Genomic DNA, 12,549 nt, shown 5'->3' on the forward strand with positions numbered 1-12,549 from the left:
TTTATTCCCATTCAGAATTGTTGTACGAGGATGTATTTACAGTGTGGGAAGTTATTTGGGCAGCAAAGCACATCTCTTCAGAACATTTTGTCCTTTTCATTGCCTTAGCACTTGTGGAAGTTTATCGAGAGATTATCCGTGATAACAACATGGACTTCACTGATATTATCAAGTTTTTTAATGGTAAGAGCCGTTTTGATAAATAGTAATGAGACTTTGCTCCTTCTCCCTTCCCGAGACTGTTTGGTGCAGTTCTTGTTGTGACAAACCCACGATCATTTTAAGCTCTGAGTCTCAATGCCAGGTCCTGCAGCACAAGGGATTAATCCACTTCTTCTGTCTTTAATTCTCCTCTAAAACCAACCCTCTGGAATGTTCCGGGATTGCTGCTTGTTACAGTAATTAATTATTGCTAATGCTACATGCATATCAGTGCCAGGGCAGGAAGGTGGTGCTGGGAGTTAAGATGTTTGTCTGTGTCTCTTAGAAATGGCCGAGCACCACGATGCTGCAGAGATCCTGAGGATAGCCAGAGACCTTGTCTACAAAGTGCAGACACTGATTGAGAACAAGTGACCACGGACAGGCTGTGCCTGGGGCCGCGTGTGAGCCACTGGATGGAGCATTCCTTGCACTGTAACTCCAAATGGTGTTTTAATTGCATCTTCCATGTAACGTAATAAATAGTGAGGACATAGTAACAGACTTTTAAAACCCAAACTTTCCCTTCACCAGATGAGGTTGGTGTTTGATAGTCCTTGTTACACTGACTTTGTATTTCTAGACAAAATCTTTTTGCATTCTCTATTTCCCTCTCTAGAAGACATCTGCCTACATCTTTGCGATGTTGAAAGGGGGGATTTGACAAACTGCAACATGTCTGTTTTGACTTACTGCACCTGTAAAGCCTGGATGCACCTTGTGTGCTCTGCCAGAAGCTGCTATGGAGGCAAGGCTGGGCCCACTGTTGCAAGCACTGGATGGGGTCCTTGAAGGAGCACGGTCCTGGCCTCACTGTCCTTGCCTTGAACATGGAAGAGAATGTGTCTGAGCTCCTGTTGCTAAAACATCTGGGTTTGTATTTAGCAGTGATTAAAGCCGATAAGGTTTCTGGCTGGGAGAATGGCCCTAACCTGAATGCCACAGTTGATGGGAGCAGTGACGAGCTCCTTGGCTGACTGGCTCTCGCTGCCCATTCTTCATGGCCCACACAGACCTGCCTTTGTTCTGCTTTGCAAACTGACCCTGTGGCCGCTCCCAGCTGCCAGGCCCTGCCCTGCGCTGCTCAGGTGAGCGGGTCCAGCCCCCAGACAGGCCCCTGCTCCCTGGGCTGTGCAGGGCCCTGGATTCCTGTGCCATGGAGAGCAGATGGCAGTGCCCAGCCTGCCCAGGTCCCTCCGTGCACACTCCTCCTCCTCCTCCCTGCCCTGCAGAGCTGTCAGGGCTCCTGCAGACACAGACCAGGCTCTGCTCCCGCCAGCCCCTGACAGGTGAAGGAGCTGGAATTCCTGGGGGCTCCGGGTTGCTGCTGCAGCCCCTGCAGGGTGTGGAGCCCTCTGTGTGCCCCAGCCCAGCCCTGTGTGTCTGTCCACTTGAAAACTGGAAAAGTATTTTTTAAAAGAATGAGGAGAGTGAGAAAAACCTCCAACTCCCAGAGCCCAGGGAGTGATGGATGTACAGATAATACTGCACTATTTTCCTTTGGTATGTTGGGAATGTTCTGTACAGCTGTTTCACACAAACCCAATCTGTGAACTTTGCTGTATTTGTTAGAACATTCTGTCTGATTGGATTTTATCAATGTTGTGTATTATTTATTTTTGTTGAGAGCAGACTATTCTCTTCATTGCTCAATTATTTATGTTTAAATGTAACTTATGAATAAATACTTATCATCAAGGCATCCCATGGAGCTCTTTGGGAGTGATTTCTCTCCCCCTGAGGTGATTCCAGCCACAGAACAGGGATGAGGCTGTCTGGGAGGATAGGGCAAGATGTAATTAATGTTTCTCTGATGAGCTGCACGGGCTGTAGTGCTCAAGGCAATAAATAGGTCACCATTAAGTAGACTCCTGAGGTCGCTTAAATTACTTTAAGGGCGGTTTTCATGTAGCCACTGGCTGAGCCTGAGCCAGCCCAGCCCAGGAACAGAAATAAGCTTATCACAAGTGTTAAAAAGTAAGAGTTTCATCCTGAAATTTTAGGCCTGATTTGCTGCAGCTGCATTGAATCCAGCTGAGCTGCTGGACTTCCAGGAGAGATCCTCCTCCATCACTCCCAGCCCTTGTTCAAACCCCTTAAGCTCCTCTGGCTATGTCCTCTGCAGCAGGGATGGTCCCTCCTCAGTCTCACCTGGCTGCTACTGGCAGTTTTTGCAGCAGTGTTCCAGGTTTTCAGGCTAAATAGGTCTGCCTGGAGATGAGTCCCTGGGGAGTCACAGATAATTTCCCCATTCCACCATAGAAAGGCCCAACAAAGGCCTCTGTGTGCTGGGGTGGGTGCAGCTCTCCTTCAGACGCTGCTTGTTCCAGCTGCTAATCAGGTATTTATCCCTATCAACAAGGATCAGGCCTTTATGAAGTGCCTCCAAGGACATGTTGGCCTAAATAAACTTCCAGTGTCCTGGTGTCCTCTGTGTTCACCTGTCTACAAGGTGAGACTGGGGTGGGCAGGGCACATGAGCACCACAACTGGCTCTTGTCCCTCTGTCCTTCCCACACGTCCCCACCATGTCCTTTGCACAGCCTCAGTAATTTTTAATGCAGTTCTACAGACCCTGGTGCTCCCCCCAGCCCCACCCCTGCCCCAAGACCACCCTGGGGTTTGACTTGCCCAGTGCAGGATCCGCGTCTGTCACATCCAGTGCTGGAGACAAGGGAGGGGGAGGCCCTGGGGCTGCAGCTTCAGCACCTGCAGGAGAGAGAGAGTTCCAGGTGGGGCAGGTGCGGCCACACTGCTCAGCCCATCCCTGCCGGCCCCAGCCCAGGGCACAGGAGGGACAGAGACCCTGTGGGGCTGCCCAGGAGGCTCCAGCAGGAGGGTCCCGGGCACGAGGCTGCTCTGCTGGGCCTTGCTGGGGCTGCTGGGGCCCCTCTGCCCTGCAGCAGGGCTGGCATGGGCTCCTCAGCAGGAGAAGGGCCCAACACAGGGCACAGGACACGGCGTCACAGACTGCTGAAGCTGCAAAGGCTTTGCTTTCCCCTGCAGAGCACTGCTGGATCCTCGGGCAGCTCCGCGCCCGCTCCGGGTGAGCTCCAGCCCCGCGGATCCAGAGGGAGGCAAGGCTTTGCTCTTCAACTGGGAAGTCACAAACAAAGTGAGGGATCTGCATGCAAAGCACAGGGAAGCAAATGCAGAAACCTGTTTCCGATTTCAGTGCATGTTTATTTCAGTTTTATATTTATTTCAGGCAAGTGCTTATTACATGGATATCATTCATGTTGGATACCTAAATTCTGGAGCATGAAGAGCCAGTATTGTACAGCTGAATAGTAAAAATACAATATGTACAAAATTAGTTGCTTTTTCACATAGCAGATGTATCCAAACACATAAAAATCTTTACAGTCTAGTTTGTCAATATTCAGTATTTCAGTAAATTGGTAACACAGTGACACGTCCTCACTGTAAACACAGACTGCACCTGCCCAGGTGAGCGACACGGGGGCTCCTGTGAGGTGCAGGGAGGGACGGGGGCTCCGGGCCAGCGATGGCAGCGACTGGGCTCAGTGAGCAGCTCCAGTGACACATTCCTAACGCGGGGAGCACAGCGAGACAAAATAAATAAATAAATGCTTTAGGCAGGAGGGGGGTCCCCACTCCCACCACGGCTCCTCACCCAGCGATGGCCAGGCTGGGGCCTGAGCAGAAGCCAATAAATGGTTGGGTGGGCGCAGTCAGGCCCTGACCTGGCTCTGCCAAGCCCCACACCCTCCTGGCTCAGGCTGTTAAGGCGTTTCCATAAGGCATCACACAGGGCTCTGCCACAGCAGCACAGCCTGGGGAGGGCCTGCCTGCCTGCCTGCGACAGCCTCAGAGACGGGCTGGGACTCTGCGGCACTTCCCTGGTGCTGAATTCTGCTCCCTCACACTCAAATTCCTATTCACAGCACAAGGAATGGGTGAATCAATGGGCCTCATCCAGAGCCAGAGCAGAACCAGCCATGCCGTCCTGATGAGGAGCACCATGACATCCCATGGCCCATTCCCACCAAATCCCAGCAGAGAACAGCCCTGTCCCTGCCCTAACAGTGCAGGGACAGAGGCCATGGGGCCTTCCTTCACTGATCAGCAGCCTCAGGCAAGGAGTAAGCCAGCCTGGGAACAGCCAAACACAACCTCTGCCAAGCCTGCACCATCCAGTGCTGGGCTCGGGCTGGTATTTTTATAGTTCAAGTTTGGATTATCAAGTTCTGTATAACAGGGACAGAAAGAAGCCATGACTGATTCTACCCACAGCCTATTTTCCTTAACACTAAATATCTGCTTCTAACAACTGATGTTTCACTCAGGGAGGAAATAACCTAAAGACAGTGTTATAATCCGTTTTAATCTGTCCCAAATGATAACAAGGGATGGAAAACAGGCCATAAGTACGAGGGTTTTCCTCTCCTCACCCCCATAGCTTTTAGAATCAAAATAAGACTAGAATGAACAACTGCTCAGAAAAAAACATGCCAAGTCTCAGAGGAGCCTCACCTGTGAGTGCTCAGAGCTGCCCACCTCCACACCAGCTCCAGGAGCCCTCTGCAGCAGCCATGTATCTAACTAAGCTAATTAAGCAAGTGCCTAAATACCCAGACAGGCTGAGCCTAAGTCCTGCTCAGGTAAACAGAGGTCACCTGGTTCATCTGGCCAAGGCTGCTCACCCCACAGACACAGTGGGGACACTGGATACCCATCCCAGAAAGCAAAGGGGCCAAACAAGCACTGACCACATCATCACAAGGGGCAGAAGGCACCTTCCCCCCAACCCCTGGCACATGGGAGGTCCCCAGAGCCCCTTGTACCCACCCAACCTGGAACAGTTCTCACTTTTTTTCTTTAAATGCAAAAAACACCCTCAGGATGCAAACCAGTCCAAAGAGACACAGGCTACATACAAAAACCAGACACAATAAGCCTTGCATTGCATGTCTACAGGAATCTATCAGGCGTGCACGGACAACCACACCGACACCGACACAGCAGCGACACCTCACCTCCACCTAAACCACCCAAAGGCATTTTTTTTTTGTTTCTTTTGTTACAGAAGGCCACTTTGAAATAAAACAAAGAAAAAAAAAAGACAAGGAGCCCAACAGCAGCAGCAGCAGCCGGCTCAGTGGGATGATGAACGCTCTGGACATGCCGTGGGCACCTCGAGAGCAGAGGCCTCTGCAAGGGCCGTCCCCTCTGTCCAGCTCTGCTCAAGAAACCAAAACCCAGCCGTGCCAGTGGCCAGGGGCCCAGTGGTGACACTGGAGCCCTTCTGGCCTGGACACCCAACACGCGGCCCCAGCACGGACAGACAGATGGACATACACACACACACACATGCAGAAAAACCCCAACGGCAGCAGCTTGGCTCCAGCCCTTATTTCCCCATGTGAAATGTGGGTCCCCAGGGACACACGAGGGTCCCCAGCTGCCCCCAGGGACACACGACCCGCTGCCTCTCAGATCCCACGCAAACAACTGCAGAGAACACGGGAAATCAGATCACTTCCCTTCCTAAGATAAACTACACAGATGTGGCAAATTTTTACTGGTGAGGCCAGGAATACATTCCTGTATCTAAAGTGTCAGCGTTAAGAGCTCTTTTGAGGATCATTTCAAAGCAGCAGTTTGGGCTCTGTGCCCTCTGCCTGCCCCTCCCTGGCGGGTGAGCTGGCACTGCCCAGCACGAGGTGCCCCGAGGCCATCCCGGGGCTCTGTGCCCACACGGTGCCCAGCTGCCAACACCCTGGCCGTGCTGCCTGAGCTCCAAGCACAGCTCCAGCTCCCGAGCACCACTTGGCTGTTGGCAGCAGGACATGGAGCGTGTGGGCTGCAAGGGCACCTGCCTCGGCAGAACCAGCTCCACTGACCAACAGGGCTCCGAGCCAGGTGTGACAGCACAGAAAACCCTCTCAAACTACTATGCAGAAACCCCATTTTCTATTGTTTCTGTGGCATGGTTACCAATAACTAATATTATTCAACAACAAAAAAGATTTCTTGTAAACTTCATATATTTATTGGTTTTTGGGGGGACAAACTAGATCTTATGAATCCCCAAGTGTACATATATATTTATATATAGCTTTCTCCATAGGGAAAACATATATCAAAGGAGGAGAGACATTCCTAAAGTGCCCCTTGTCATACAGTACTGAACGGGATTTCTAAGAGCATCAGTGTAAATCCAAAGTTTCTGAGCAGGAATAACAGAGGTGGAAAAGGAAGGGCTGTGGCTGCTTTCTTCCCACATAATAGAGAGAAGTCTGCTGACTTAAAAAACAAAAAGAAAAATCCCAAAGAATGTTTCTGGTAGCCCTGAAAAAGGCAGCTGAAAACAGGGGTACACACAACATCTGGAGCAGCTCCTGGGCAGGCCAAGGGGGATGTTCCTAATGGGAGGCCAACACCCATGAAGGGGATCAGACAAACAGACTCCATGGCACAATTCCAAGGGGAAAGAAAAACTGGCCAAGACACAGGACTGGGCAAGGCAGGGGCACTCTTTGCTCTAAACCATAAGGGAGTAGAGGATGAGGTCAGCAGCACCCCTGTCCAGACAGCACAGGCCATTCAGTAACCCAGCAGCAAGCTCATCTCCCTGGGGCTCAGCCAACACTCCTGCACTGAGCACATTCTCAACCTGGCTCCTTCTCCTTCCACGAAGAGAATTTGTCCTTTTGTGAGTTGGAACAGTAAAAAAAGGCAGAAGAACATGTCCTCCCCCTCCTGACACTGCTGCAGAGGGCAAATCCACACTCCCTCCTGAGAAGGGAGTGACCCTGTTGCACATGCTCAGCGTTGAGGAGTTTCTGATGAGGAGAAACTGAGCCATACCCAGCCCTGTCTCTCAAATACTGGCACACGATGGCCTCCTTGGGAAAGCACCTGCAGGGACAGAGGACAACACAGTCCTGGCAATTCTGGGAACTCCCCAGTGTTAATGATGCACTGCAATGAGGATGAATGATCTGCTTAAATGGGTTCTATGAAAAGAAATCCTTTGAGGTTCGTCTATTCTGCAGGAGCTGTGCTGGCAAGCACAGCCAAGACTTTCCTGAACTTAAGAATGCATGAAAGAAAAATAAAACAAGTGGTAACTGGGGCTTTATTAACAGACTTCACAGAATTCCCAGTGACACCTGCTCAGAAGGCACAATCACCCCTGACCTCTGCAGCCACTTCTGCCTCCAGACCAGTTTTATCTGGGGATAGTATGGAACAGGCAGATGCTCTCCATTACATCCCTGACACTGCTCACACCAGTCCCCAACAGGCTGAAGTCCTGCTAGAGCCAACAGGTCTTTAGGGCAGAGTATGGATGCTGTTTTCCTGCAGGAGACCCCGGCCCCACACAGGACACAGCACTGTGAGGTGCTCAGCCACCCCCTCCTCCTCTCCCAAAGCTCCTGGGCAGATGTGGGACCACCCTCCCATCCTGCCCTAGGAGAGGGGCTGCTGGCTACAGCAGCATTTCGCCTGCAATAAGGACTGTGGAATATTTGTTTTAAAAAGAGAGGAAGACAGAATGGAGATCATTCACAGCAGCAGCTACACACACTGTGCAAGGACCAGAACATCCAGAGAGCAGCACAACACACCCTAAGCAGCCTCCCGGGCAGGCTGGCAGGTACCAGCAGGGCCAAACAGCATTCCTCCTCTCCTGGTCTCTGGGATTTGCCACTGACCTCAGACAGGTCTGCCCCAATCCCGGGAAGGGGGAATGGGAGGGTCCTGAGGGATGAGGGTTCTTTGGTGCACGTCTCACGGTCAGACACGAGCTCACACTGATCTCCTGCAGCAAAGCCTTATCCTGCATAAGGAGAGACTGCTTCCTTGTCAAAGGGAACAAAGCTGCTTGAACTGCCTGTGCTCTGCAAGGGAACCACATCCCCTTTTATCCCTTTCCAAACCCACCAGCTCCCACACCAAAGCGTGGTCAGGACAGAACAAATTAACAAACATTAAACCATGCAGCAAATCTACCTCATTTCTCTATGTCTTCTTGTCCCAGGTTCCATTCACCAGGCCACAGCAATGCCCTGCAAGCTGCCAGCACAAAGCGTGTGCCTCTGCCAAACAACAAACCCAAGAAACCTGGGGGGAGCTTGGACCGGCAGGAGGGACCCTGACCAGGGCCATGCCATGCACAGAGATCTGCAAAACCAATTATTGCATCAACAAACCAAGCCAGACAAAATACAAATTCCTCCAAAAGCAGGCAAATAAAGCATTGTCAACCATTAAAATAATAAAAACCTTGTATTTTTTTGACATAGCTATAAAATCATGTCATTTATAAAATGGCAACAAATCAAGTCTGGTTGTGTATTCTTTTTCCTTTTATTAGACAGGACAGAGAATTTCCTTAAAATGCCATAACAAGTCACAGTGATTTTAGATGGTTTTTGAAATGTAATATATTGATGGGAGATACCTTTAAAATGGTTTGACTCGTGGTTTGTTGTTGGGGGTTTTTTGTCACTGTACTCTGGTCCACCAAACCATCTATCTTATAGTTTCTTGTTTAGAGAGGACACTCTGGCTTCTTCCTCCAAAAATGAATTTTGTCTCATAATCCTGCAAAATAATCAACCTTACAAAAGGCCTTCAAATGTTATATTTATATATATATGTATATACATATATATATACACACACATACACACATATATATAAATATAGACTTCTATGATTTTTTTTTTCCCATTCTACGCAATGTCTCAATAAAGAGATCAGCAATTTTTATTCTACAAAGAAGCAACACATAAGAGGGCGAAATTAAAGTCTTAAGAACATCATATCCATAGTTCACTCATTACACATAAAAGGAAAAAAAATCACCATGAACAACTGTCTTTGAAGTCTCTCGGTGGCGCGGCCCGAGCGCGGCGCGGCCCCGTCCCGGTGGCAGGCTGGGTGCAGGGGCAGCCCGGGCAGGGGGCAGGCCGGGCACCGGGACTGCCTGGGCATCCACACAGCCCGGGCACAGGGGCATGCTGAGCACCAGGACAGCCCGGGCACCGGGGACAGCCCGGGCACCCGCACAGCCCGGCCCCGCCGCCCCGGGCGTTCCGCGCCTCCTCCCGCGGGCCGGGCGTGGTTGGAATGTACGGAGTTTCCTTAGGAAAGGTTCCAACAAGACCTCGCCGTGGAGCGTCCCCTCTAGGCCAGCTTCAGCGTGCTCACCGGGAACGACGGCATGGTCACCATAGTCACGGGGTTTAGGACCGTCTGGCCCACCAGCTGCGGGTGATGCACCACCTGGGTTCCCACGGCCGGCTTGGCCATCACGGCCGGCTGGCCCAGGCCCGCCGTGCCGTTCACTTGCTGGTGCGAGATGGTGTGAGCGATGTGGCTCACCACGGGCTGGCTGACGGCCACGGGCTGGGGGTAGATGGGCAGCTGCGGGCCCAGGTGGGCCATGTGGTTGATGGTGGCCGGGTGCACAGTGATGTGGCCGATGGGCTGAGCAGCAGTGGTGAGTTGCACGGGGCTGGATGTGGAAGGTGCAATGTGAGTAATGTGCTTGGTCTGTGGCCCCTGAATGACGTGATTGACAGTCTGGATGACCGAGGCGTGGGTGGTGGCCGTGTGGGCGATAACAGTCGATTGCACGGTCGAGGCCGCCACGATGTGAGTCTGTGCGGGGACGATGGCCTGCGGCGGGACCAGTGCCTGCGGCTGCAGGGAGGGCTGGGCGTGGGGCTTCTGCTGGATGGACACGTGCGGGGGCAGGACTGTGGGCAGGGGGGGAGCAGCACTGGGGGGGACGGCTTTCAGCAGCTCCGGGTGCTGGCGCTGGGTGAGTTTTGGTAACGAGTTCACTGGCCTGTCATCCTCCATATCTTCATCCATGTTGTCTTCACCCTCTGGAAAACAAGAAAGGACGAAACTCCCATAACAACGCAGGCAGAGCATGAACTGGACCAACGAGCTTCCCTAGCAGGCAGCATCAGCAGGAAGGACGTGCAGGAGGCGTCCCTGAGCTACAGGCTGGTGGCACAATGGCACGATATGGTATGGCATGACACAGCCCACTCCTCACTACCTGTGGGCCAAGGACCAGGCAAGTGTGAGAGCTCAAAAACCCAGCTAGAGAGCAGGGTGCTCCCAAAAGGCTGAGAGGTCTGTCTGGGCAGGCAAGGGGAGCACCATGAGCAGAGGCTGACAGAAAGCACCTGGCTGAGCTGTCTGGGCTGAAGTGGGCTCCTGGGAGGAGGAACAGGGTTTCCTTTCCTAGCCAGTTGTTCCAATGATTGGCACCATCCTTCTGCTCCCAGAGCAGGAAGGAAATTGCCATGAAGAAACATGGCAGCAAGTCTCTCATCTGGTTCTGGAAAACGGACTCTTGTCTAGTCCAAGAACTAAGGACGCATAAAACAGGAAGATACTAGTCCTGAGATCAGGAAGACAAGCCTGGCACCCTGCACTGCCTGTTCTAGTACCAGCCATGCAGCAAAGAAAAAAAATCTCAGGAGACACAGAAGCAGCAGGAACACCTGGAAGCCACTTCCCCTTCCCAAGCTCAGGGAAGCAGCAGCTTGATGTGGTCACTTTCAGCAGAGGCCACTGCAGAGGGAACAGCTGGCACTTGTAAGGACAAAGCACTGGGACTCCCAACTTCCATCAGACTACACCTGGAGCTGCTCCTACCATCAGAGGTGATGAGCCTGAACAAATTCTGGTCTTCCCTTCCCAGAACCTGCCATATCATCTGCCTGGCATGCCAAGAGCAAATGCTGACTTGAAGGAACTGCTGTAAATGCTTTTGCACTGCTACAGCCTCCGTGTCTCTGGAAAGCTCTACATCCACAGACTGCCTACTCTTCCTGCTGCAGATCCCTGGCGTGGAGAGAAGCATGCATTCTCCTATCTCACAGAAACTTCTCACTGGAACCGCATGTCAGATATCCATTAGGGGCATTTCATCTTCACTGTGAATCCTCCTCACGCAATGTGAAGGCTCATCAAGTTGTCCAAATGCTCTGGTGATCCTCCCTGTACCAAATATCCTTCTTCTGTGTGTGCTGAACACCCTCCCACATCCACACAAATACACCAGGATGCCCACTTCTAATGAACAGGGCTGCAGAAATGTGCAAGAAAAGAGCTAAGTTTGGAAAGCAGGGATTTATCTCCACAATCAGGTCAGATGAGCAAACCTGCACATTATATCTACCTGACACTCATACACAAGTTTCAGTTTACTTCACATGAGCAGCCGTGTGTTGTTAGCAACACCAATCATTACAAAAACTCCAAAACCTCTTACTTTATTCTGAATGCAAAGAAACCCTGACGCTGCTAAATGAAGATCCCCACCACTCCATGTAACTGTGTCAATGACATTCCAAGATAATTACGGAAAAAAGAGAACAATTGTGGGTACCTGATGCTGTCGAGGTAGATGCCTGGTCATCCTCTGGCTGAACTGTCTGTCGAATAATTCTGTCAATCTCCAAGACATCCATCCACTGGCTCAGCTCGTTCTTCAGCTCTGCCAGCCGCTGCTGTGTAGCGATCTTCTCCCTCGCCAGCCGCTCCATCTCGTGTTCGTATTCTTTTTCCTTCCTCTTTAAAGTCTGAAGTCAAAGAAAAGAAAGAGAAATATAATGAGAACAAAGACAAGAATAACCTACACTAATCTGGTCACTCCCATGTCCACAGCTCGTTATCTTATACTGCCACTTATGCTGGTGTAAAATGTGCTCAGGTATATTTACACCTGCCAAATGCGGGCAGAAAGGGAAGGACAAGAGCTGGCACATAAAGCATTGCTCTAGTTGAACATCTGCTCTCTGAGGGAAAACTGGTAAGGCCCCAAAACAGAAATGCTTAGAAGGAAAGAAAAAGCCTAAGTACTTATGAGCTTCTGAGCAAGAGCTCCTGACCTAGAGGAGATGGTGGATGGTAGAACCAACAAGCCCCTGCATCACAGGGAAATCCTGAGGTCAAACAGGAAGGAAAGGTGTTTGTTGTCCTCTCCTGCTAATGCCCCCTTGGTGCTGGGAATCACCACATCCATTGGTAGTGTCAGGAGAGATGCTGCATCAGTCAGCACAATACAGAGAAATGTCCCACACTGCCCAGCACTACTGCTGGGAAACACAAACCACACTCCCCGGAGGGACCAACCATTCCAAGGCCTGTTCTATGAGTTTTTAAATCAGTGTAGCACTGCACAGTCAGAGACCTGATCCCTCAGCCCAGGGCCACACTTACTATATGCAGGAGACAAAATTAGGTGAAATCTGTAAAACCACATACAGACTCTCCATTTTCTGAAGTTAAGTTTCAACACTGGGAATTTAAATCCCACACACACTTCTGAAAATACCAGCCACACAG

At 51.1% G+C, this 12,549-nt stretch overlaps 2 protein-coding genes across 8 annotated transcripts in view; one reads left to right on the plus strand and one right to left on the minus strand.

Annotated features, from left to right (window-relative positions):
* Positions 1 to 1,903, plus strand: part of SGSM2 (small G protein signaling modulator 2) — a 36,201-nt gene extending 34,298 nt beyond the window's left edge. For 6 of the 7 annotated variants that reach the window (XM_063173911.1, XM_063173915.1, XM_063173914.1 and 3 more), the window contains 2 exons: positions 16 to 183; positions 488 to 1,903. In XM_063173911.1, the coding sequence (XP_063029981.1) occupies positions 16 to 183; positions 488 to 576 (257 nt within the window). In that variant the 3' untranslated portion in view covers positions 577 to 1,903. The remainder of the gene's footprint in view (positions 1 to 15; positions 184 to 487) is intronic. The other variant, XM_063173916.1, reaches the window with a different exon arrangement.
* Positions 1,904 to 3,382: 1,479 nt separating this feature from the next.
* Positions 3,383 to 12,549, minus strand: part of MNT (MAX network transcriptional repressor) — a 35,472-nt gene continuing 26,305 nt past the window's right edge. Inside the window, exons 5-6 of the mRNA XM_063173919.1 lie at positions 11,591 to 11,783; positions 3,383 to 10,070 (exon numbers count right to left, since the gene is read on the minus strand). Of these exons, the coding sequence (XP_063029989.1) occupies positions 9,364 to 10,070; positions 11,591 to 11,783 (900 nt within the window). The 3' untranslated portion in view covers positions 3,383 to 9,363. The remainder of the gene's footprint in view (positions 10,071 to 11,590; positions 11,784 to 12,549) is intronic.

This window comes from Melospiza melodia, chromosome 21 (genome assembly GCF_035770615.1).
Source record: "Melospiza melodia melodia isolate bMelMel2 chromosome 21, bMelMel2.pri, whole genome shotgun sequence".
Classification (NCBI taxonomy): domain Eukaryota; kingdom Metazoa; phylum Chordata; class Aves; order Passeriformes; family Passerellidae; genus Melospiza; species Melospiza melodia.